Below are 27,334 nucleotides of genomic sequence, written 5' to 3'. Positions count from 1 at the left end.
TTCCAGCCCCACAGATCCCGGAGTCCCAACATAAGTGAATCAAACAATAATTTGTGTATTTTCCTGAGATCTTTGACTGCTCCAATCAGTTACAGGCACCAGGCTTGTACCTAAAACATATTTTAAAATCATTATTTCTAACAAGAGTAATAGATGCATACATAATGGTAAGAATGGAACAATGGTCTGCTAATCTAACTGTTCGCCAAACCCCGTCCCAAACATAGACAAGACAAACACAAGGTAGGGGTAGGAGAAAGGACTGAAAATAACAGGAGATAAAAGGGCCTGATGGTTCTTTGCTGCTGAGGTGGAGGTCTTTGTAGTCGGCGATCTTCCACGGATGCGAAGCATTGCAATCATCGGTTAGTTAGGATCTTTCAATGTCTGGCTTCAATTAGGACCGGCTGGCTGTAGAATTCTCTCTGAGGAGTCACTTCCACTTGATTGACCTCATTCTCACACTAAGAGTCTCCATCAGATCTGTGCAATTCTAGTTTGCGTCAGCCAGATGGAATAACAGCCTGACTGAGTTGAAACTACAGCCTGAGGGTTTTAAGTGGGCTTTTAGGTCACTTTCACAGGCTAGCTGGAAGCACTTGAATTGCTAAGCCTTTCAAACTGAGTTTTACACTTTCGCCGACCTTGCCAGAGAAATTTAAGGCAGAAATTACAGACTGGCTGGAAACAATCAAATTGCCAGGCCGAAAGCTGATAGAGTCTTGCTGTGTACTGCTTTCCAAATCTGCACAGAACTGAGAGACAAAATGGAGCTGGCGTGTGTTTTCATAATTTTCCAGCAATTTTCTGACAAGCTCGACCAATCTTGAACGAGAACAGAATATGTCCCAGAATCTGAGGCACCAATTGGCTGCTTGCCAAGTCCATCAAAATGACATCACAGGTTATGCCACAGAGCATCAAGGGAGAGGCCTGGGCCAGTACATTAGACCAGGGGTGCTTTCAGTTTGACCAAAGTTTGCAGTTAAAAACAAAATCTGCAATGTCGGGCCTGCTGAATGTCCGGGAGCAGGACTACAGATGGCGGAGTCTCGGAGGAGACACTACCAGCCCTCACACATCCCCCCCTTGCACAACCCCATTCCACACTGCCCCCTTGTCTTCGATAGGCCATACCCCCCTCACCCCAGCCTCACCTCACACTCCGCCTCTGGTCGAATTTCAGACTGTTGTTCCGGTGGCAGCCTGATTCCCGCAGCACAATGCTGTCCAGATACACACTGCTGTGTGACACCAGGGGCCTGGAGACCCCTGTACTCCCCAACTCCAGGCACAGTACTGATCTGACTCAGTCACACAGGAGGGTCCATGGGTCGAGCAGTATGGTGCTGTCCAGGAAGACCCGCACGGCGATGGAGGCAGGAGCCCGTCTGCCCCGGCAGAGTGGTGAACAGCGTGTCAGGAGCAGCGCAGAACTATGGCAGAAAGTCATTGCAGTCACCCCGCAGTCTCTGGTGAACCGATGACCGCCTTGTGCATGCCACTCATTAGCAATCGGGTTTGGCGCCACCATAAGTAAATTCCCGTTCGTGTGACACAGGATTGAGAGGCCTGACGGGATGCCGGTGGGCGGCTGTTTTAACGAGCAGTAATGAGATGAAAATGAATGCCAATGCTGTTTACTCGATCAGCCTGCAGGAAGAGCGACCCGCTATTAACCTGCCGACGGGATTCTGACTTTTTGGCTCCTGATGGATTCACCGCGTTGGCCCACCCCAACCCCACTGCAGGATGGATGGGAGAATTCCGCCCCATAGAAACTTCCAGTACCTGCGTACATCCTGTTTAATCCCACTGGTTAGGACATAATATTTTCATATAAAATATACTAGTAGTATTCCGGAGGTACTGATGAATGTCAGGGGACATGGATATGCTACTTTCTAACAGGAGTCTTTTACTTAGAAGCAGGCAACATACATTACAGCTGATCTTCTATCACGCTCATAGTCAAAATAAATGATATATCTTCACAAACTATCTTCCCCCTTCCCATTAAATCTTTGTCACTCCAGTCTTCAATTTGTAATCTCTCTTTCCCTCTTTTTAGTTACGATAAACGTTTCCTTTTGTTGTGTCTGCCTTACTCTCTCAGTTTTACTGCTTCACATTACCTCCAGGTTTCCTGTCACCCACCCTAACCCCATCGTCATCCACTGCCCCCATAGTCAGCATCACATTTCTTCACTTTTTCAATTCTAACATAGCCCTGTGCTGTTCTTGCGTGCTCTTCTACTGATGTACTCAGCATTTGCATCTTTTTTTTAAAATTTAAGGCCTGCTGCGCACAGGAAGATTGCAGGCACCGTCTTCAACGACTTGGGGGCGAATGCAGAAGTACTGTAAAACACAGGCCGTTGAGAGAGTCAGTAGAACTGAGGGGTAGATCAGGAGGAAAATCGTATCAGTCAGAGTATGTGCAACTTGGAAGTGAATGAGGGAGACCTACAACGCTGGAAGTGCTGGATGAAATGTTATTTTGGATGAATCATTAAGCAGACGTAATTATCGAGAAGAAAAAAAAATTAAACCTAAAGTTTTATAACTATTCAAGCAGCATTTTATGTATTTACTTCAATGTGACTGCATTAGTATATCATTCATTTACCTTAATATTGTTGATTAAATCAAGATTGTAATAGAAATGCATTTAGGTAATAGACACAGCAGGAACAGTAAAGATATTCTGGCAGTTAGCTTCCACTGTAGACTCGGAGTATTTTATCAATGATTTGCAGATTCCATCATTCTGACAAAGCTGATGATAACAGTTGTATGGCGACTTGAAGTTTTTTTTACTACTTTCCAGTATTTCATACAAATGCTCCTGATGCCCTTATATCTTACGTATTTATTGTGACTCATAAGATTGAAAAAAAAAAAAGACCAGCAATATCACAACTGACCTTGCATTATTTTTCCAAAATGTGATTGGAAGGCATACATGACACTCATGGGAATGTCTGTATTAGACCTAACCCAGGTGAGAATGAATCTTATTGCTTCCTTTATAGAATAGAGTGACCCTGTGCTGACTGCAGCTTAGAATAGCATCCAAGCATTGTTCAGTAAAACTCCCTGTGGACCAAAAGAGTGCATTCTGCACACAGAGTCTGATGATTTAAGTGCATACAATGCATTTGAACCATTAACTAAGAGTAGATGAAGTAGAAAGAAGGTTTACTCAATCTTTTTCAGTACCCAAAACAAAAATAACGTGGTGCAACATTCCCATTGGAAGAAATTTTAAAGGTCTGTTGACCATACAATGCCTATTCAAAGAATATTGTACCAAAAAAAGGTGACCGCCAGTTTTTCTGCTACTTTCCCTTGTGGCACCTTAGCCATAAGTTATTTCAGCTATTAGATCTGTATTACAAAATATTCAATATTTTAAACACAGACGTGGAGTAGTGAGAAATGGCACCATTCTTCAAACATTTGTGTCCTACAGCTTATCTATATCTATGACGCAAGGCCATGAAACCAGAATAATAATAATCTTTATTAGTGTCACAAGTAGGCTTACATTAACACTGCAATGAAGTTACTGTGAAAAGCCCCTAGTCGCCACATTCGGGTACGCTGAGGGAGAATTCAGAATGTCCAATTCACCTAACAAGCATGTCTTTAGGGACTTGTGGGAGGAAACCGGAGCACCCGAAGGAAACCCACGCAGACACGGGGAGAACGTGCAGACTCCGCACAGACAGTGACCCGGGTCCCTGGCACTGTGAAGCAACAGCGCTAACCACTGTGCTACCCATAAGAAATAGGAACAGGAGAAGGCCATTCAGCCCTTCGAGCCTGTTCTGCCATTTAATAAGATTATGGCTGGTCTAAAACTCCCCAAGTCCACTTTCCCCGCCTTCTCTCCATAACCCTAAAACCTATCAACCTCAGCCTTAAAAACTTTCAAAGACTCGGCCTCCACAGCTTCTTGGGGCAAAGAATTCCAAAGATTCACCATTCTTTGAGAGAAGGAATTCCTCCACAAATTTGACTTAAAATGTGCAGCACCCCTTTATTCAGCGAGTCTGCTCACTGGTCCCACACTCTCCAAAGAGTGGAAACATTGTCCCAACATTTACCCTGCCCAACCCCTCAATCGTATCACCTCTCATTCTTCTGAATTCTAGAGAGTAGAAGATTGTACAGTTGCAGCAACACCTCTTTACTTGTATACTCCACCCCCCTTGAAATAAAAGCCAACCTTCCCTATTCCCTTCTGCCTGAATGCTAGCTTTCTGGGTTTTATGAACAAGGAACCCCACGTCCTTTGTGCAACAGTTTTCTGCAGTCTCGCTCTATTTAAATAATGACTTGCCTTCTTGTTCTTTCTTCCAAAATGAGCAATCTCACATCTTCCCACACTAAGCTCCATTTGCTAATTTTCTGCCCACCCCCTTAACCTGTCAATATTTCCCTATTAACTACTTATATCCTCCTTAAAACCTGCGTTCACTTCCACCTTTGCATCACCTACAAATGTGGTCACAGTACACTCTATTTCTTCCTCCAAATCATTAATATATATTGTGAAGAATCCCTGTAGCACTTCACTGGTTACTGTCCCCCAATCTGAGAAAGACCCCCGGATCACTACTCGCTGCTTCATGTCAGTTAACCAATCCTCTATTAATGCCAGAGTGTTACCTCCAACATCATAAGATCCTATCTTGGATAGTAGCCTTTTGTGTGGCACCTTATCAAATGCCTTTTGAAAATCCAAATACACAACATCAACAGGTTCCCCTCTATCTACTCTGGCTGATACCTCCTCAAAGAACTCTAGTAAATTTGTCAGATATAATTTCCCCTTCATGAAACCAGGTTGACTCTGCTTGATCAGATTATAATTTTCCAAATGCACTGCTATTCTCTCCTTAATAATCAATTCTAATATTTTCCCAGTATCTGAAGTTAGACTAACTAGCCTGTACTTTCCTGCATTTACCTCCTTCCATTTTTGAACAAGGGTAACTCATTGGCAGTTTTCCAATCCTTTGCCTTAGTTCCAGAATCTAAGGATTTTTAAAAAATAACTACCAGTGCATCCATGATCTCTGTAGCTACTTGCTTTAAGATCCTGAGGTGCAAAAAAAATCAGGTGTGAAAAATAAATAAACCATCAGAGGTTGCTTAGCAACTAGGGCCTTGTAAGGTAGAGAAGCTGTTAAGTTTTAGTTTAGCTAATTTGATCGTAGTTGAAGATAGGTAGTGAGAAAGAAGCAGTTGGGTTAGAAGGCTAGAGAGGGAACCTCTCTCAGCTTTGCGAGAAGAAAAGCCATACCATGGAGTAATGATTAAGGAAACAAGTGCAGAGATTTGAAGCACAGCTGGTTAAAGAAACTAGGGAAATTAGGAAAGGTTTTCCAAGGAGTCTGAGGTTAAAGGTACTGGAACAGAGCACTGTTCAGTAAAGACAGACCGAGCTGACAGGAAGGCTGAGATGCCAGAAAGATATCAAAAGTGATTTTCATGTTTGTGAGATTTTACTACAGCCTGTGGAATGTGAGTTGAAATAACTGTGGAAATCAGTGGCTGGATCACAGAGTTTGTGTAAAAGCAGTTAAGACAGAGGAAATCCTAGAAGGGGTAGTTGCAAAAGCCTGGATTGGATTCACTGATAGAAATGGAGCAGAAGCTTGGTTTAAGAATTTGGAAAACCTGGTCTGGATTGTGGAATGCAACAGCTGAGGGAAAGAACAATTATTAGAGAAGATGTTAAAGTGCGCCTTTGGGAGTGGTGTTTGGAATCTCTCACATGACAATCATCTGGGGGAACTCGGAGAAGAAATCCACAGACACGAGCTTGGGTGTGCGTGTATTTGACCACAGTCATCATGTGTGCTTAAAGGGACTTTTTGTGTTAATGAGATCATTGTAGTTTAAGATGTACTTTGTAATTCATGTTAATCTTTAAATCGATGTGTATTTTTACACTAAGGGGGAAGTAAGGGAGTATTGTATAATAATCCAACTTTTCATGTGTAATAAATGTATTTTTTCTTATTGTTGTTAAAACTAATTGGCGGTCCTGTGACTCTGTTCATCCACATTATATTAAAAAAAGTAAAAAAGTTACGGTCTTTTGAGCCAGGGTTCCATTCCAGGATCTTCCCGCCCAGTTACAACGTTGACTGGAATCGTAAAAGTGGGTTCTTCCTCCCCTTAGTCTTCCCTCCACTCTGGAATTTATGAATTATCTCCTGAAATGGCGGCACGGTAGCACAGTGGTTAGCACTGTTGCTTCACAGCTCCAGGGTCCCAGGTTCGATTCACGGCTTGGGTTACTGTCTGTGCGGAGTCTGCACGTTCTCCCCGTGTGTGCGTGGGTTTCCTCCAGGTGCTCCGGTTTTCTCCCACAGTCCAAAGATGTGCAGATTAGGTGGATTGGCCATGCTAAATTGCCCTTAAGTGTCCAAAAATATTAAGTGGGGTTGCTGGTTTACGGGGATGGGGTGGAGGCGTAGGCTTGGGTGGGGTTCTCTTTACAAGGGCTGGTGCAGGCTTGATGGGCCGAATGACCTTCTTCTGCACTGTAAATTCTAAGATTCTATATGTTTGCTACTGCTCATCTATTGTCTTACCTACTAATCTAATGAAAATGAAATGAAAATCGCTTATTGTCACAAGTAGGCCTCAATTGAAGTTACTGTGAAAAGCCCCTAGTCGCCACATTCCGGCACCTATTCGGGGAGGCTGGTACAGGAATTGAACCGTGCTGCTGGCCTGCCTTGGTCTGCTTTCAAAGCCAGTGATTTAGCCCTGTGCTAAACCAGCCCCTCGTCTATAATGACCTGTCCACTTTGATCCTCATATCTTCGTAATTCGCCTTCCTGAAGTTTAACACTGATATTTCTCACAATCAAGCTGAATGCTATCCGAAGTCTTGGGCCTTTGGCTGCCCAATAATTACAGTCACCAAGTTTGTAAATGTAAACACAATCACCTTTCATTAATAACAAGAACTGTAACGAAATATGCAGCAAATACAACTGGTAAACTATTTTTCAATTCCTAATTCCTCACTTTAATTTGTTCCCCACTCTCTACACGCTCACACAAGACAGACAAACATAGAGGGGAAGAAAGGGGTAAAAAGTAAAACGTAAATAAAAGAGAAAAAGAGTCGTTGGGTGCTATTTACCGGCTGTGTCCTGCTGGACTCGGGATGGGATGCAGTCGGTAGATCCTGGGAGACGCCTCCTCCGGAATTGCCGACGGTCGTTAAGCCTCATGAGATCTAACCAGATCTCGTGAGACTTCGCAATCCAGATCCCGCCCAAAAGCCCACTTGACTATGTCCACGCAGGATCAAATGGCCACCCGGCATCTACTGGCCTCGCCGAGGAGACCCCAGCCGGGTGCCGTTCAGCACTGGTCCTCACAAACAGGTACCAGGCTGAACGGCACTTGGGGGGGGGGGGGGGTCTCCCAGGGCAATCAGAGGTCCCCGAGTGTTCGGCCTTTGGGCAGGGTGGTAGCCTAACATTGCTGGTGCCACCCAGGCACTTCCAGCTTTGCACCTTGGGAGTGCCTGGCTGTCAGGGGCACTGCCATGCTGTCAGGGGCTGCCAAGGTGCCAGGCTGGAATTTTGCCCGCTTTGGGGATTGGGCCTGGGGGTGTCCTGATCGTGTGAGGTGGATTGGGAGGGCCTGGGGTCCTGTCGAGTTCCACTTGTCGGAGCTCCTCAGTGCAGGAAAAGTCGCTAACTGCAGCCTTGGCGGGGCCGCAACAGCAACAAAGTGGATTTGGATAGTGGGGTTGTTCCCAGCACTTGTGCTAATCCCACCCAGAACGGAGTCTGATTTTTTTTTAGGATTAAATCGCACCCTTTGTTTCAGATGGTTATTACCAGCACTTTACTCCTCTTCAAACTCTACTTTCAGTCCTAGGCTTTACTGTAGATTCATTCAGACCTCTGTAGTTTCAGACGTACAGCACACACAGCCTTTCTGGAGAGGGAGGGAGAGCGAGAATGAGAGAGACACACACATAGGTCGGGAGCAAGAGGAGAGAGTGTGTCCTGGTCTTTGTTTGCAGTCTGCAATGGTTTTCCTGTAGATTCATTCATTCAGGTTCTTTGCACTTCCAGAAATACAGCACTCACAAGAAAACACGGAGAAGAGGGAAAGAGTCCTCATCCCTGTGCTTCCAGGAGCTAAACTGAGCTCTTTGGTGAGATCATTCCACTGGGAGAGGATCCAATCACCACCTGCTGCCAGGCAGAGTATAGCCTTTTGGGCCAATTCATTGACCCCCAGACAATCAATCAAACGGAGTCCCATCTCTCACTCTGGTGCTGAAAAGTCTGAAGCTCCTGTTCAAATTAGCAGAGACTAACAGAGTCCTCTCTCCTGTAACTTCCGAATTCCTCATTCTCGCTGCTGTGTGACTTAAAGATACATGTCCATTAATCACCCATGGATAAAATATGATGACGGAAATAAAAGGAGAAATAAGTGAATAAACAGGAAGGACTTTACAATATATTCCAACAAAGCAATTGAATACAGTTCAAACTCGGCTCATAAATAAAGTTAGTAATCAGGCTGTTCTTTGTGCAGACCTTTGGAAAGAGATCCTTTCAGGAACTACCTGAAAATCCTTGCTTATCAGTAAATAGTTAAAATCAATAATGATCTCATTTTTACGATACCTTAATTACAGCATTAGTAGATATACTGCCTTTATCTATTTGACCCAGGGGTTTTAATATGATTACTACAACAAAAGATAACACAAAAATGTCCTACATCCATGACAATAGGCCGAAGGAGTTTCAAAGGGGAAATTTGGATTGTTGATTTCTATAGCTCTGCAGGTATCCATTAATTCAAGGGAGCAGGTGCTTTCCTAACCAATTTTTTTTTTTTTTTTTTTTTTTAACAGGCTAACTCTTTGTTCTCAAGTGCTTCTTAGAAAGAATAGGAGTTGCCTGTTTTCAGCGGCAGGAATGGCTTGTGGGGCGGGGGGGGGGGGGGGGGTGCAGAGAATCCAACGAGAGTTCCCAAATGGCATTTAAGCCATCGGGATTCCCTGTTCTGATTGTTCCCGCCCTCCACCAATGATGTAATGGGGTTCTTGCCATGAAAGATGGGGAATCCCATTACCATACATTTTAATGATGTGGAGATGTCGGCGTTGGACTGGGGTGAGCACAAGAATAAGTCTCACAACACCAGGTCAAAGTCCAACAGGCTTGTTTCGAATCACTAGCTTTCGGAGGACTGCTCCTTCCTCAGGTGAATCTGAGGAAGGAGCAGTGCTCCGAAAAGCTAGTGATTCGAAACAAACCTGTTGGACTTTAACCTGGTTTTGTAAGACTTCTTACCATACATTTTAATATCATTAGTGGGCTTCCACGCTCTATTATACCCCCCATGTTTGGATTTTCTCCATGCGCCAATGTGACATCATAACGGCTGGGTTTACAACAGCTCTTGACAAAGGTGAAGGGAACCCACTGGGGGCCCACACGCAAGTACAGCCTCTAGCGGGGTCAAGCGTGGGCAGTGCCCCCTGCAGGGATAGTGTTGGAGAGGTGGAGAGAGCTTCCAATATGGAGGTCCTTTGGCTTTGCAGGGGGGGGGGGGGGGGGGTAAATTCCCTAAGTGGAGTGTGCTACGCATGACCGCAGGGTGAGGGTATGGGTGGGGAGGGGTGCCGTGTACATGTGGGGGAGGGGGTTCCCCATGTCTGTGAGGGGTGATTCCCTAGGGGAGGTGTTGCGTGTGCATGGGGGGAGGGAATTCCAGTGGCCATGGGTGGTGCCTCTCTCTTATTTATATTTTGTGGAGATTGGGGCACTCTTAAAAGGGGCACCCTGATCTATTGTAGACTGACGGTGCTGGCAGGGTGGGCTCTTTTCCTTGACCGACTGTCAAAAAATATAATGGGAGAAACTGGGAATGGAGTCAGCGGGCTACGCACCACTTTTCCCGCCTGACACTTAGTCAAAAAAAAGAGGAAAATTCCACTTGTTTCAATTAGTTGGCAAAGTATTAAAGTAATTCTGTCTGCGAAAGACATCATTAGAACCTAAAATTGATCTTAATATTAATAAAATTAATACAAATTGTAAGATTCAAAGCCACTGGTCCTGCAAGCTTAGGTAGCATTGTAAATTATCACAGTTTTGCTAATTCTCTCTCATGCTTGACACTTCAAATTACGAGGCAAAGTTTAATCATTGTCCAGCAAGGAGCAAGTAGTCCTGCATTTAAAAAAAATCTTCGCAACGTTGTAAACATTCAGGATCACCATTGGAAAATATGGTCCATAATTCTTAAACCTTTTAATGGAAAACAAGTTACTTACTGATATTCCTGGGAAACCTGTTCAGCAATTTCATATGCCACTGGATCTCTGTCTAAGGCGAACACCGAGATGTCAGGAGCTTGGGAAAGGATCATCTTTGTGTGGCCTCCAGCTCCAAATGTCATATCTAAAAATATCTGGAAATAGCAAAAACATGTCAAATAAATTAAGAGTAAATGAAACCCTTTCAAAGACGCAGTGTCTCATTGCTGGGACACACTGGAAACTAAAAATGACATTCTGTTGAAAATACATATTTCCGCATATATGTGTATTTGTTTAATTGTACAGAATGGCCATGTGTAGATGGGAGCTATTTGCAAGAGAGGGCATCAGCAGGATGGCCACAGCTTTAAATTAGTAAACAGCTTCAACCAGCGAAGGGCACACTTTCTACTTCCTCCCAGGTGAGAAAAATATTAGTTCAAACCCCGTTGAGAAACAATTTGGGATTTCCACAAAACATCATGAAATGAAATGAAATGAAAATCGCTTATTGTCACGAGTAGGCTTCAATGAAGTTACTGTGAAAAGCCCCTAGTCGCCACATTCCGGTGCCTGTTTGGGGAGGCTGGTACGGAGGCTGAAACATGGATGTTTTGACCACAGATGTAGAGAGATACCTCTGCTGGTTATACTGATTTCCAGTTTAGTTTAGACCAGCTGGTCTGGTATTTTTTTTTTTAATAACAGAGGGGTGCAGAGCCCCCTTGTCCTCATGTATTATTCTGACTGCACACCCACAGTACGGTAGCATAGAGGTTAGCACAGTTGCTTCACAGCTCCATGGTCCCAGGTTCGATTCCAGGCTTGGGTCACTGTCTGTGCGGAGTCTGCACATCCTCCCCGTGTGTGCATGGGTTTCCTCCGGGTGCTCCGGTTTCCTCCCAGTCCAAAGATGTGCGGGTTAGGTGGATCGGCCACGCTAAATTGCCCTTAGTGTCCAAAACATGTTAAGTGGGATTTACTGAGTTACGGGGATAGAGTAGATACGTGGGCTTCAGTAGGGTGCTCTTTGTAAGGGCTGGTGCAGAATCGATGGGCCGAATGGCTTCCTTCTGCACTGTAAATTCTATGATTCTAGCATCAGAGAAGATCGTTGATCCCAGGGCAAGCTATCTGAGTCATTCCATGGCCAATGCTTTTGTGGAATTTTTAAGTAAAGGAACTTTGAAAATGTTTTCCGGTTTGCATGAATGAAGAAGATCAGTGAACTCTACCCTCTGACTGAATATGTTAATGGTCATTTCACATCAAAACATTTCAAAACTTTTTTTTTTTTGCAAAAAAAAAAAAAGCACTCCTTTCGGTGCTCCTTTGTGGCTTAGTGGGTAAATACACAACACAATGTCATACAAATCCTCAGAAATAAACACTCTCACAGGCTTTGCGCGTGAATCAGCAGGTGCGGTTCCTCACAGATCAGGATGCCAAATTGATCAATAGCCTCGATCTCCCCCCTCCTCCCATTTTTAATAATCAGCCTGGCAGACAATCGGGCTTCCCCAATGGCACTTACACGGTGCCAGCCTGGCAGTGCCAAGATGCCCAGGTGCCAGACGGGGTGTCGGGGTGCTACCTTGACCTGTCCCCGACCACCCAGGGAGTCTCTAATGGCCAGCGAGAACCCCCCACCCCTGCCCCCGAGGTTCTGTCACGCCTGATTCACATTTGTGTGAACTCAGAGATCTCGCAGGGTGAATCCGCTGCCCAGGTATTTAAGTGAGCTGAGTGGCTCATTTAAATATGAAGATTTGGATCTCGCCCAGAGAAAAAGTGAAAAAAAAAGGACGAACAACTCATCAAATTTGACCACCTCTGGCCTTGTTTCCTCCTCTGACCTAGCTTCACTTGGCGGGAAAGGCTTCCGACTCATATCACCAACTCAAACTGCAGGCCCAATGGTATATTCACACACCGATGCACATATTTAGCGACCCTCCTGGTTCGAGATGGGTTTTGCCCTTACATCAGTAAAGCAGATTAAAATAGAAGAAAGCAGGAACAGAGCAGGGTGAACTATCAGACGTAAAGTACTGATGATGATATTTAAATATATTCAAATGGGGCACCTGACGTTCAACGTCGGCTTACCCATTACGTCCTTGGTGAGGGAGGAGGACAACCGCCACATGGCTTAAGACACGTTTTTGGACTCCCATAGAGCAGGTGTTACTGGGTGAGTCTCCGGCCAAATTCAATCGACTACCCGGCTGTAGGTAAGGTTAAATGGCCCTTTATAAGTCACCCTATTCAGTGAAACGGTGGTTGGGGGGGGGGGCAAAGGATTGTACATTGCTCCACATTAAAGTTAACCATAAAAGAGTCAATCAAAAAGCAATGGTTTTGGCACCGTTGATTACTTTATCAAATTAAGTGAGGAGAGCAAGTCGAGGAAAAAGTTGTTCAAAGGTGACAGCAAATGCCGAATGAAACTGTTTATAACACTTTCAAATGTAACCAAAAGTTGGGATTTTCCAGCCCCTCCCACTGGCATGATCTTCCAGCCCCGCCAAGGTCAAAGGGGATTTCAAAGCCCATTACATCTGCCGTGGGATAACCCACCACGGCAGGGTCAGAAAATGCTCCCCATAGTCGTCCAGGGAATCATCTTCCTTAAAAAATATAAAAGGATCTCACAAAGTAAATGGCACACCGGGTGATTTGATTTGTCCATGTCTCTTCCCAGTCAAAAGCTCAACCTGCAAATTCAGAGCGGGGTGACTAAAACTGCCGCTGTGGATTTTCTTTTATTCCATCACAGGATGTGGAGCTCACAGCATTTATTTACCAGCTTTATTTGCCCTTGAGGAGGAGATGGTGAGCTGCCTTCTTGAGCACAAATGAAGGGCTTGATGGGCTGTTTCAGAGGGTGGTTAAAAATTGCTGTGGGTCTGGAGGCAAAGCGGGTAAGGGTGGCATATTTCCTCACCCAAAAGAGCATCGGTGAACCAGGTGGGTTTTTAACTCAGAAACATCTCGTTTCATGGGGCAGCATTTTCTCATGTTTTTTGCCCAAGGGCACAGCAGGTGGGATAAACTGGGCCGGAGCCGAAGGCCCCAAGAGCAGCTTCCTCCGCTTTGCTTTTCGGCACTCGAGTAAAGCAGCAAGTTTAATGACATCACTCTGGCGGGGCCGGCTCTGATTGTAAAAAATACAAATAGAAACCCCTCCACCACGGAAATCCCTCCCCCCCCCCCCCCCCCACCACACAACTACCCCCGCCCTACAAACTCCCCCACCACGGACGTCCCCTCCACGGACACGGAAGCACCCCCACATGGAACACCCACTTACATAAGTCGGGGAACTATCAGACGTAACGGCCTGATGATGATATTTAAATATATTCAAATGGGGCACCTGACGTTCAACGTCGGCTTACCCATTACGTCCTTGGTGAGGGAGGAGGACAACCGCCACATGGCTTAAGACACGCTTTTGGACTCCCACAGGATGGTCTGCTGCCGATTCTCCCCCTTTCCCACCCCACAAAAAACAGAAGCGGAAAATCCACCCCCCCCCCCCCCCCATGGTCATCATTACAGGTGCCAGGTTTTAATTCCAGGTGATTTAATTAACTGTATTTAAATTCTCTAGAAGCCAAGGTAGGATTTGAACTGGTCTGCATATCATTAATCCAGACTCCTTCAGGGCTGAAGGGTGGTTTTATGCAGTTGAAAAAGTGGGGAGAGTCAGGTGGAGCAAAAGAGGTGAGGGATAGATTTGAGGGTGAGGGTAATTAAATGACAAAAGATGTCATGGCACAGAAGGCAAAGGGATTGGCAATGATTGTATAAAAGAAACTAAGGATTTTTCCAGAGTGGGGGTGAACAGCAAAATAAAGGTCGTTGTTGGTCTGAAAGCAAAAATATGAGACCAAGATATAGCCTGGCACTTGGGGGAAAAAAATTCAAAATGGAGGACAGAGCTCCTTGTCTGATGTAATTGAGCTCAATGCTGAGGCCAGAAGGCTGTAAATTATCGAATTGGAAGATGAGCTGCTGTTCTTCAAGCTTCTGTTGGGATTAACTGGAGAATTATCACAGGCTGAGGACAGAAATGTGAGTAAGAGAGCAACATGGCGAATCAAAATGGTGAGTGACTGGAAGGTCGGAGACATGTTTGCGGACTGAGTAAAGGTGTTCCGCGAAGAAGCCACCCTGTCTGCCTTCGGTCTCCTTGTTGTGCAAGAGGCCGCACTGAGAGTGTGACTACAGCAGACTAAACTGAAAACATACAGCAAATCACTGCTTCAGCTGGAAGGAATGTTTGGGGCCTTGGGATTGTGAGGGGGGGAAAAGGGGTAGCTGCAATACCTGCTATTGTTCATAGGATGGGATGATGGTGTGGAAAGGGGATGAGGTGTTGGGGGTGATAGAGGAGTGGACCAAGGTGCTGTGGAAGGAACAATCCCTTCAGAATGCTGACAGGGGAGTGGAGTGGAAGATGTGTTTGGTGGTGACATTATGATGGAGTTGACGGAAATGGCAGAATAATTAGTGAACACTAATTTGTATCACCAGTGGACATTTCTAGGCTTAATTGGCTCTATAACTTGACTAATTACTTCCTTCACAAAATATATTTAGACTGGCCATCAGTTACATGAAAACTATAAAGACTGATCAGTTTTTATCTTAACAACAGTTGCATTTACAGAGCACCTTTAATGTAGAAAAAGCATCCCAAGATCAGGGTGTAAGTAAAATGTCACTGAAAACTTCTGAACATTTAATTCAATAAAACCCAGTCAATTCAACTTAAATTTGTTCTCCACATATACTTGGAAGCACAAAGCACCTCTAATACAAATATGTGCATTGACTATTTTAGAATCACTCAGACAGTAGCTAAAATTCCAATCAAACAGCTCCTTTAAAACAGCTTTACCCGTCCCAGGAGAATTTAATTTAAAACATCGTCTTCTTACGATAGTAAGGGAATTATATTTTATGTGAAAATCCATCCACAATATATTTTATTGCAATCTGGACTCGAAACGTCAGCTCTTTTCTCTCCCCACAGATGCTGCCTGACCTGCTGTGATTTTCTATCATTTCCTCCTTGGTTTCAGATTCCAGCATCCGCAGTAATTTGTTTTTATCCAGCCAATCCATTCCTTACTTTGGCTACCTGCCTTCCTGTCACTCTTCCAATTCCTATCCTTTTCAAAAGGTATGGGGACGATGAAACACAGGTTTTAATTTATGGATTAGCTTATAATCGTCAGCCATAATTGCTGCCTGCCTACCAGACTTCACCCTCTGATCTTCGACATGACAGTGGTTAGCACTGTTGCTTCACAGCGGCAGGGGCCCGGGTTCGATTCCTGGCTTGGGTCACTGTCTGTGTGGAGTCTGCACGTTCTCCCCGTGTGTGCGTGGGTTTCCTCCGGGTGCTCCGGTTTCCTCCCACAAGTCCCGAAAAACGTGCTGTTAGGTGAATTGGACATTCTGAATTCTCCCTCTGTGTACCCGAACAGGCGCTGGAATGTGGCGACTAGGGGCTTTGCCTATTTGTGACAATAAAGATTATTATTATTCTGGAAGGTAGGGAATTCTTAAATTCCTTTTAGAGAATGAGCTCTCTTAAAGCCTCATAGGTAGTTTCAACTCCCAATGCTCGGACCCACCTATCAACATTGCTCTGCTTAACCCTTTCAAATTCTGCATAAGTCTGTCCCGCTTGTCATGATATTCAAACACACATCACAACACACACATCATGATAGACAGACCAACAGACCAATTAGCACACATAACACGACAGCCAATCACAGACAAGAGCAGACACAGTATAAGACAAGAAACACAACACCTGCTGGCCAGTCCATCTGGAGACAGGACAAGGCCAGGACCTCATTAACAAGACACTCACACGTTCACCACGTGCTGAGTACCAAGACCGATGTGTAAATAACTAGTTGGAATAAAACTGCGTTGTACCAATCGCAACCGTGTTGGTTCGTCTGTACCTCAGAGCACCCAACACCACACCGCTTGTCTCCTTAAATTCCTGAACATTTGCCGATATGCTTCAGGAACCAATTCCTATGCATCCAAAATAGCCTTTTTTAAAACCGGTCATAATTCTTTCAACACCGTTCTGACGGGGAAGCATAAACCGGAGGACGCGGACTAAACCCACGCAGACATGGGGAGAACTTACACACACACAGTCACCCGAGGCTAGAATTGAACCCGGTGGGGCAGCAGTGCTAACCACTGTGCCAACCCTATATCTGAAAGCTTCCAGAATCGTACAAACCCCTCTTTGCCCAAATTCCTCTGACTGTGGTCCCCTGCATCTTGCCACCAGTAAGCCATTTCGGCCCGCACTCTGGAATTCCCTCTGTGTCTCTATTACTCTCCTCCTTTCAGACCCTATTAAACCGCACCTCTTTAACAAAAAATATTTTCCCTTGCCTTGGTGTCTATTTTTATCTGATAATGCTTCTGTAAAATATATTGAGATGTTTTTCTGTAGGCGCTATGTAAACACAAGTTACTGTTGATGTTATTAACAGTCGCCCACGGTGTTGCACGCAGGGAACCAAACCAAGTGTGGTCTTTAGGTGAAGCATGACATTGGAGACAAATTGTAACAGGACAATGTAATTCAGGCTGAGGAGCTATGAGATATGAGGGTATAATTGCAAAACAACAGGCTCACGTAGACACTTTACATGATAAATGTGGACAAATTTATGTAAATGACTTTTCAAATACTTTTTTTTTTAAAAACGGTATTATTAAAGCAAGCCTTTGTTAATTTTCACTGTTTATGATTTCTGAATAGGTAAACATTATGACAAATCTGGATTTCAGAAACCCCTGTAAATGCATGATTCATGGACTATGTCCTGAAATGAGAGTTCAGCTTTCGTTAAACAACTGAAGCATGAAGACATTCAATACAACACTGATGTCTGGGAATAGTGGCACAAACCAGAACGTATTAGTTGTAGTCAGGTTTGAAGGATAATTGCAAGTCGCAACATGTTTAAATTATGGCTAAATACTTCTCTCTTCAAAGCAACAGAAACAATATTTTCTATTTAGTTTGTTCACAGATGCATCAAAACAAAAATAAACCATGATGCATTTTTGGCTGGTTGAATGGATGATATTGTATTGCAGATCACTACCGGTACGCACACCATTCATAATTAATTTGTGCTCAGTGTACTCACAATTGTTTCTAAATGTGTCTCTTCTTTCAAGTGAATTTATAACGAAACCTAATTTTGTTAAGACATAATCTGCCTTAATACATAAAAAGCAATCATACATACTTAATCAACCTCGAGCAGCGACGCATCAGAATTATATTTGTTGCCAGCAATGTGGAAAAATAACAACTTGCAGATTTTGCAATGATAGGGTATGATGTTACAACAGTTTCACGCTATATGGGTGAAGGCTTTTCTTCTGTACATGGCATGTAAATTGGCCACTAATGTAGTTTAAAAGCATATTATTTCCCTTTTCATTGAACCATTATTTCTTATCCCTTGAAGGAAAGCATCCAGAAAATATACTGTGGCAAGTAATTAGACGCAAATGGGCCAAAACAAACAGATTATTTTTGTTATATTTTCGACAACATACACTTATGTAGTGGGCAGGAATTCCGGTCCCCCAGCCGCGTGTTTCTCGGCGGCGCACCGTTCGCTGGCGGTGGGATTCTCTACTCCCGCCGCTTGTCAATGCGATTTCCCGTTGAAGCCACCCTACGCCGCCGGGAAACCCCCGGGTGGGGGTGCGCTGCCGGCAGGAAAAGAGAATCCCAATGGCCGGAGAATTCTGGCCAATGCCTTTAACATAATGAAACGTCCAAAGGCGCTTCACAGGAGCATTATAAAACAAAATATGAAATCTAACTGCATAACGAGATATTTGGACAGGATACTCCGTTCGGGAGGCTAAGGGCTGAATTCTCGGCCGTCGGGATTCTCCGTTTTGCCGGCAGCCGGACGTTTCCCGACCGCATGGGGCTGCCCCACAATGGGAAACCCCATTGACCAGCCAGCGAAATGGAGCAGCCCGACGGCGTGCCATGCAGCGGGACGGAGAAACCCGCCCTACGTTCTCTTGCCGGAGGCGACGCGCTCCTGGTCTGTGCTGGCAATTACAGCCTACTAAAAGCCAATTCTCTTTGAAAGTGAATAGAAGCCTCGTAGATCAAAGGAGCTGAGGTGGTTTAAACCATTGTGATGTGCTTTGGCTTTCTATAAATCCTAGGACACCTGTAACAGTTACTGCTTTCAACACTTCTGTCTGAGGCAGCAGGTGTAAGGGATTGGTAAGTGAAAAAGCAGCGATTTTTCACTGTTTCTGCCTGTACTGCTCTTTAGCTGCCAAGCGTGGCTGACTTTTGGGGGGGGGGGGGATGGGGGGGATTTTGTAGCCACCTGGGTTGGCCAACTCCCGAAGTAAAATGGAGAACAGCAAAGGCTGAAGGGAAATTCAGAAAACAGAGGCAGAAACTAGCAGGTGCAAGTTTCCTGTGTATTAAACTCTGCAAAAGCCCAGACAGCATCGATACAAGCAGCCATCTGCATAATAATGTAGCAGCCATCTACATACTAATGAGCGATCCCCGGAACAATCGAAACATTTGGGATAAACAAGGCCAAGCCAGACTCCTCGGCGCCAGCAGGAGCCAACACAAAATAGATTAACGGACACCTCAAGACCGCCCATCGATCAGGGACCGCTCCAGTATTGGAGAAAGCGAACCAAGCGATTGGAACAAAGTCCAATCACTTGTAACCAGGTACAGGGTCCTCCCCGAAAGGCGGGAAGCCCCTGGGGACTATAAAGTTAAGCCCCCGAGTTCAAATCGTCCTTCTTGACCGGGTCACTCAGCAACGCGAACCAACCCTTGACAGCGACCGGTTCAGCTGCCGCCAAGATCCAGTAAGTCTTAAGTCAACGCTAGCTACGAGACGGGCGCTCCTAGCTACCAGTCCGTACCAACTTTGAATCCCGCAGACTCAGAACCCGAACGAAAGGCCATTTGTTCCCCTGACCTGGTGGGCCAGTCCGAAGCTAAGTATAGGCCTGTTAGTTGTAGAAGTAGCTTAGAAGTCGAATTTATGCATGAGTAGCGATTACTGTGTATAATAAATGTGCTTTGATTTGAATCTTACTAATTGGTGTATTGAGTTATTGATCATTACTTGAACTTGAACCTCGTGGCGGTAGCATAAAGATACCTGGCGACTCGAAAGCAAAGGTTATAAAACAGAGCCAATTGAACCAACTAAAAATTAGCAACAATCTCTCCTTGGGGTGCGGTCTCTGGTATGGACGTCACTGATGGGGGTGTCTCCAATGTGTATAATCGCTGATGGGGGTGTCTGATGGGGATGGGGCCGAGGTGGATAAGCTTTGGGGGAACTACATTACATATTTACCCCCTTGAGCCACCGCGGGGTCCAGGGCCACGCTCAAAAATATTTGCACCAATCCACGCCCGCGTGAATCCCAGCCGAGAGGGCTGGAGTATCACGGGGACGTGGAGAATCAGGCTTCCAGCCCGCTAATCGGGTGAAAATGAGTTAAAATTACCCATTTGCATCCACCCACCAGTGCGGGGCATGTAATTCACTGCTGCTGCCAGCAGGGGACTGGACATTGGAAGAGGGCTGGTGCCATTTTTAGCCCGACGCTCGATTCTCTGCCACGTGGGGAACCGTGCAACCTGCGGCGGAAATCCACCGCAGGTGGGTGTCCAAAAGCTTGGTCAAAGAGGTCAGTTTGGCAGAGCGTCTTAAAGATGGAAAGTGAGGTAGAGGGGCAGAGAGGTGGAGTGAGTGTATTCCAGAGCTTGGGATCCAGGCAACAGAAGGGCAGTGACTAACGGCGGAGAAAATAGAATTCAGGATGTGCAGGAGGTTAGTGGTTAGAATTAGCGGTGTTCAGATATCTCAGAGGGTTGCGGGGTTGGAAGAGAATTCAGAGATGGGGAGGAGCAAGGCCATGGAGGAATTTGAAACAAGGATGAGAATTTTAAAATCAAAATATTGCTTGACTGGGAAGCAAAGAATACATGGGATGAATGACAACTAATCTCAATTAAAGGATTTCTCTGTACGGATCCCAGCTGAAACGTCTTAAAAGTTCCGTGAATCCCTAGTGGATTACTGATATCCAGCCCATGACCGGTAGCACAGTGGTTAGCATTGTTGCTTCACAGCGCCAGGGTCCCAGGTTCGATTGGGTCATTGTCTGTGCGGTGTCTGCACGTTCTCCACCTGTCTGCGTGGGTTACCTCCGGGTGCTCCGGTTTCCTCCCACAAGTCCCGAAAGATGTGCTGTTAGGTGAATTGGACATTATGAATTCTCCCTCAGTGCACCCAAACAGGCGCAGGAATGTGGCGACTAGGGGATTTTCACAGTACCTTCATTGCAGTGTTAATGTAAGCCTACTTGTGACAATAAAGATTATTAAATTATTATTAATTACGATCGCTGGCAAGTGAGCAAAATGGGTCAAATGAGAAATTGAAATGATACACTGGTTACTTCACTCTCTAAATCTTTCATAATCATTGACTAGCTGCCGATGCTTTATTACATGATGACTAGTACATCAAAATAAAGAAATGATACCCAAATATTCCAATCAAGCATTGCATTGGTTTATAATCCTGATCATTTGATTGCATTTTGAGCGCAGTCTGCAAAATTGTGTTCTGAGAAGGGACTATTCATGGGAAAGACCAACAGCATCCTTACTCAACAACAGTCCTTCATCAGAATCAGATCCACATCATTATAAGTGATGTAATTCCGCAGCAAAATAGCAATAATTACAAATCTTGCTGGATTCTATTTGATCAGACAAAAGAACAAGTTGAATACAGAAACAAGGCAATCCATAGTGGAGGCAAATCTCAACAGCTGTAATGTATTAATTCAATAAATTAGCTCTGGATTGAAATGAAAAGCTGGACTCATTTGTTGGCTGAAGGGAAGCACAGAGCGAGGAAAGAAATTTGCGAGTGAATTGCATATATATCATACTTTTTCATATCCTAGTTAAATCTCAAATGATTTCCGTAATACAATTTATTTTCAAACGCATGGAATATTGTGCAGGCAGGCACAGCAGGTAATGTAAGCACAGATAGGTCCTATAAATCAAATTACAAAGCATGAACAATATAAAAACACAGCATTTTAGGCTTAGTAGGCGCATGTCAGTGTTTATACTCGATACAAGCTTCCTCCCAATACTCCTCAGCTAATCTCACCAACATGGTTCAACTGGTCCATAGTCAAGAACGGCCAACCTAAACGAGTATGCCACCACCGTCACAGACTTTGTTAGTACGTGGGTAGAAGATTGTGTGCCCAAGAAGGTGGTACATGCGTTCCCCCAACAGGCACCCCTGTCTGCATCAATGGTGCAGAGGTGGAGATGGTGTGCACATCACCAGCAATCTGTCCTGGTCCACCCACGTCAACGTTACGACCAAGAAAGCACAACAGCGCCGATACTTCTTCAGGAAACTAAGGAAATTCGGCATATCCACATTGACTCATCGTAACTTTTCCAGATGCACCACTGAAAGCATCCTATCTGGCTGCATCACAGCCTGGTATGGCAATTGCTCAGCCCAAGGCCGCAAGTAACTACAGAGAGTCGTGAACACAGCCCAGTCCATCACAAGAAACCACCTCCCATCCACTGACTGTCTACACCTCCCCGCTGCCTTGGGAATGCGGGCAGCATAATCAAAGATCCCTCCCACCCAGGTTATTCGCTCTTCCAAACTCTTCCATCGGGCAGGAGATACAAAAGTCTGAGAACACGCACCTATAGATTCAAAAACAGCTTCTTCCCCGCTGTTACCAGACTCCTGAATGGCCCTCTTATGGACTGCTCTCTCCAACGCATCTTCTCTATGGTGTAGTTCTATATTCTGTATGCTTCACCCGATGTCTATGTATTTACATTGTGCAGTTATCATACGTCCTATGTTTTCCATGTGTAGAACGATCTGTCTGGTCTGTACGGAGAACAATACTTTTCACTGCACCTCGGTACACGGGACAATAAACCCAAACCAAAATATCCTTCCATTTCTTTCTCAAATGCTTATCTGGTTTCTACTTGAATGCTATTCACCTAAAATACTCATACGAACATATGAATTAGGAGGAATAGGCCTTTGGCCCTTCGAGCCCACTCCATCATTTGATAAGGTTGATCTGTTGTGGCTTCAATTTTACTTTCCTGTCTTTTTTCCATAACTTTTGAGTCCCTTGTCAATACAGAATCTATCTAACTCCGTTTTAAAACAATTCAGTGCTCCACTGCTCTCTGGAGAAGAGAATTCCACAGATTAAAAACCCGCTTGGGAGAGAAAATTTCTCATCTCGGTCTTAAACGTTTTATTTTTAAACAGTGCCCCCTAGTTCTAGTCCGTCACATAAGGGAAACATCCTCTCAGTTTCTATGCTGTCAAGTTCCCTCAGGAACTTACATGTTTCAATAAGATCACCTCTCATTCTTCTAAACTTCAGTGGATACACCTAAAGCTGTCTAACCTTTCCTCATAAGATAATCCCTTCTATCAAGGAATCAACCGAGTGAACCTTCTCTGAACTACGTGTAACACAACTATATCTTTTCTCAGGGAGGGAGACCAAAATTGTATTCAGTGCTATGTATGTGGCCTCATCAACAACCTGTACAATAGTGAAGAAAATTCAGATTCCATTCCCCTTGCAATAAATAACATCATTCCATTTGCCTTCCAAATTGCCGTGGCTGCATCCTAGCATTTTGTGATTCATTTATCAGAACACTGTCTAACAGAAATCTGCAATTGCTCTCTCTTTAAATAATATGGTGGTTTTCTTGTGAAAGTGGACAAATTCACATGTTCTCATATTATACTCTCCCAAATTCTTGTCCACTCACTTCACCTACCTATATCCATTTGCTGACCCCTTCTGTCCTCTTCACAAACTTGCTACCTTTGTGGGGTCAGCAAATCTAGCAACCAGAAAGTCATCCAACTCACTGATATAGATTGTAAATAGTTGAAGACCCAACACTGCTCCCTGTGACACTCGATGCAAAAATGATCATTTATCAGGAATCACTGCTTCCTGTTAGCTGACTAATCCTCTATCCATACTAATATATTACCCTTACACCTTGAACTCTTATTTTATGAAGTCATCTTTGGATATGGCACTTTATCACAGGACTTTTTAAAATCCAAACACACCATATCTATACATTGCTTGTTACTTCCTCAAATAGCTCTAGTTAGTCAAAGCCAAATAACAAAGCCATGTTGACTCTGTCTGATCGCATTAAAATGTTCTAAGTGCCCGGCTATAACCCCTGAACAATAAATTCTAGGATTTTCCTTATGACAGATGTTAAGCTAATAGGCCTATATTTCCTGTTTTCTCTAACCCTCCTTTCTTGAAGATTCCAATCTGGTGGAACATTTCCAGAAGCTAGAGAATTTGGGGAAATTACAATCCATGTACTTACTACCTTAGCAGCCGCTTCGTTTAAGATCCCACGGTGCAGGCCATCAGGTCCTGGGGACTTGTCAGTCTTTAGTTTTAATAGTTTTCTCAGTATCCTTTCTCTGTGATTGTAATTATTGTACCACTCTCTGGGCAAAAGTGCTCCTCCGGAGTTCCCTATTGAATTTCATTATAATAATAAATAATAATAATCTTTATTGTCACAAGTAGACTTACATTAACACTGCAATGAAGGTACTGGGAAAATCCCCGAGTCGCCACATTCCGGCGCCTGTTCGGGTACACGGAGGGAGAATTCAGAATATACAAATTACCTAACAACACGTCTTTCAGGACACGTAGGAGAAAACCGGAGCACCCGGAGGAAACCCACGCAGACTCCGCACAGACAGTGACCCAAGCCTGGAATCAAACCCAGGTCCCTGGCGCTGTGAAGCACTGCTAACCACTGTGCTGCCATGGCGCCCATAATGACTTTCTTGCAGTCAAGATCCCTAGTTCTGGTCCTGTCTACAAGTGGAAATATCTGCCTTACGTCAAATCCTTTCAGAACCTTGAAGGGCTCTGTCAGACTACCTCAAAGTGTTCGCTTTTTTAGGGAAATGCTCCCCAGCCTTTTCAATCTTTCCTGAAATGTATAACCTTTTTGCTCTGGTATAATTCTGGTAAATCCTTTTTGCACCTTCTCCAGTGCCTCTATATATTTTTTAAATATGATGACCCGAACTCACCACAGTGAGTACTGTGTGGGTCTAACCAAAATTCCACTTCAGTTTCATGCAATTCCTCTGCTTTTCAATTCTTTACTCTAGAAATATCCAAGTAATTAAACAAGACACTGGTAGAGATAAACTGGAAAGTTAAAGCAGGTAAGACAGTGCACAAGCAACAAGACATTTAAAATGGCTGGTTATTAGAAGATAGGCAGACTACAAGAATTAAAAGGGTTTAGAAAAAGCTAGAGTTCCTTGGATGAATAGGGAAATTAAAATGTGACATAAAAGAGGCATATGACAAATCTAGAGCTTGTGATATAACAAAACATCGAACCGAAAATAACATTTTTGAGGTAAAGCAAAATGTAATTAGGAAGGCCCAAGGGGTAGCATGAAGAAAGGCAGATAATTAAAGTAAATGAGACAAAAGGGTTGTTTAGTAACAAAAAGTGAGAATAGGTTGGATTAAAAATGACAAAGAAAATCCCATGTAGACTGAGATGATGACAGAGATACTCAATGATTAGTTTGCCTCAAAGGAGTGACAGTGTGTAGCGCACAAAGACTCCGTGAGACGAATAGAGTGAAGTCGATGAGGCTTTATTAAGCGTGTCTGTTCCCCCGCAGCTCAATAGTAGACTGGCCTGCGGGGAGGACTCCGGCTTCTTATACTCCGCCTTCAGGGCGGAGCTAGAGGTCAACGGCCAACCAGGACCCGGGATCTGTCAGCCAATGACATTAGGGCTTCCAGTCCCACATGACCCCTAATACATACTACCACATTCACCCCTTGTCAAAAATGAATCCGGCGGGGTGATGCTTCGTATGGTGGTAAGGGTTTACAGGGCTGGTCCTGGGAGGGAAAAAAAACATTCACATGGAAATACAGTATTGTACAATTTTGTCCTGTTTCAACTATTTACAGAGGGTTTCGGGAGAAAAGCAAAATGTTCTTGTGAAAAGTCCATATTTTGATTTAGATCGACGCCACGAGTCGGTCGGGCGGTATGGTCGTCCGTGTCGATCGCCTCGGCCCCGGTGGTGGTGGTGGTGCTTGTATCAGTGTTGTCATCTCCGGGAGCCTTACGGTTTCAGCTTGGGCTTTATTCTTGGTCGGGCCTGAGGGGAGGGGAACCGATCCTCCTGGGAAGGGGGCGGTCGCGGGGTGCGGCGGTGGCAGGAAGGGGGGGGGGGGTTGGGTGAATGGTGTCGGGGGGGGGGTGTGTGTTGCCGGCGGGCGCCAGATCCCGCAGGGAGACCGTGTCCTGTCGGCCGTCGGGGTACTCCACGTAAGCGTACTGCGGGTTCGCGTGGAGGAGGTGAACCCTTTCGACCAACGGGTCCGCCTTATGTGCCCGCACATGCTTTCGGAGCAAGATGGGTCCTGGGGCCGCCAGCCAGGTCGGCAGCGACATTCCAGAGGAGGACCTCCTAGGGAAGACAAGGAGACGCTCATGAGTCGTTTGATTAGTGCTCGTACATAACAACGACCGGATGGAGTGGAGAGCGTCCGGGAGGACCTCCTGCCACCGTGAAACTGGGAGGTCCCTGGACCGTAGGGCCAGTAGGACGGCCTTCCAGACCGTGCCGTTCTCCCTCTCTACTTGCCCGTTCCCCCGGGGGTTGTAGCTGGTCGTCCTGCTTGAGGCTATGCCCTTACTGAGCAGGAACTGGCGCAGCTCGTCACTCATGAAAGAGGACCCGACCCCCTGTCGCTGTGGACGTATGCGGGGTAACCGAACAGTGTGAAGATGCTGTTCAGGGCTTTAATGACTGTGGCCGCGGTCATGTCAGAGCAGGGAATGGCAAAAGGGAAGCGGGAGTATTCGTCCACCACATTAAGAAAATATGCGTTGCGGTCGGTGGAGGGGAGGGGCCCTTTGAAATCGAGACTGAGGCGTTCAAAGGGGCGGGAAGCCTTAATCAGGTGCGCTCCATCCGGCATGAAAAAATGCAGTTTGCATTCCGCGCAGATGTGGCAGTCCCTTGTGACTGTACGGACCTCCTCTAAAGAGTATGGGAGATTGCGGGACTTGATGAAGTGGAAAAACCGAGTGACCCCCGGGTGGCAGAGGTCCTCGTGGAGGGTTTGGAGGCGGTTAATTTGTGCGTTGGCACATGTGCCGCGGGATAGGGCATCGGACGGTTCGTTCAGCTTTCCGAAACGATACAAAATCTCATAGTTGAAGGTGGAGAGCTCGATCCTCCACCTTAAGATCTTGTCGTTTTTGATTTTGTCCCGCTGTGCATTATCGAACATGAAGGCTACCGACCGTTGGTCCGTGAGGAGAGTGAATCTCCTGCCGGCCAGGTAATGCCTCCAATGTCGCACAGCTTCCACTATGGCTTGGGCTTCCTTTTCCACTGAGGAGTGGCGGATTTCTGAGGCGTGGAGGGTCCGGGAGAAAAAGGCCACGGGTCTGCCCGCTTGGTTAAGGGTGGCCGCTAGAGCTACGTCGGAGGCGTCGCTCTCGACCTGGAAGGGGAGGGAATTGTCGATGGCGCGCATCGTGGCCTTTGCGATATCCGCTTTGATGCGGCTGAAGGCCTGGCAAGCCTCTGTCGACAGAGGGAAGGTCGTGGTCTGTATTAGGGGGCGGGCCTTGTCTGCGTACTGGGGGACCCACTGGGCGTAGTATGAAAAGAACCCCAGGCAGCGTTTCAGGGCTTTTGGGCAGTGTGGGAGGGGAAATTCCATGAGGGCGCGCATACGTTCGGGGCCGGGGCCTATTATCCCATT

General features: G+C 45.4%; 1 protein-coding gene across 3 annotated transcripts in view; it reads right to left on the bottom strand.

Annotated features, from left to right (window-relative positions):
- Nucleotides 1–27,334, bottom strand: part of LOC140384705 (12S rRNA N(4)-cytidine methyltransferase METTL15-like) — a 160,528-nt gene that overhangs the window by 60,414 nt on the left and 72,780 nt on the right. For all 3 annotated transcript variants that reach the window (XM_072466651.1, XM_072466652.1, XM_072466653.1), the window contains one exon: nucleotides 10,349–10,485. In XM_072466651.1, the coding sequence (XP_072322752.1) occupies nucleotides 10,349–10,485 (137 nt within the window). The remainder of the gene's footprint in view (nucleotides 1–10,348; nucleotides 10,486–27,334) is intronic.

Source organism: Scyliorhinus torazame, chromosome 10 (assembly GCF_047496885.1).
Source record: "Scyliorhinus torazame isolate Kashiwa2021f chromosome 10, sScyTor2.1, whole genome shotgun sequence".
NCBI classification, from domain to species: Eukaryota; Metazoa; Chordata; class Chondrichthyes; order Carcharhiniformes; family Scyliorhinidae; genus Scyliorhinus; species Scyliorhinus torazame.
Note: the sequence above shows the minus strand (reverse complement) of the source record. Positions and strands in the feature narration are given on the sequence as shown.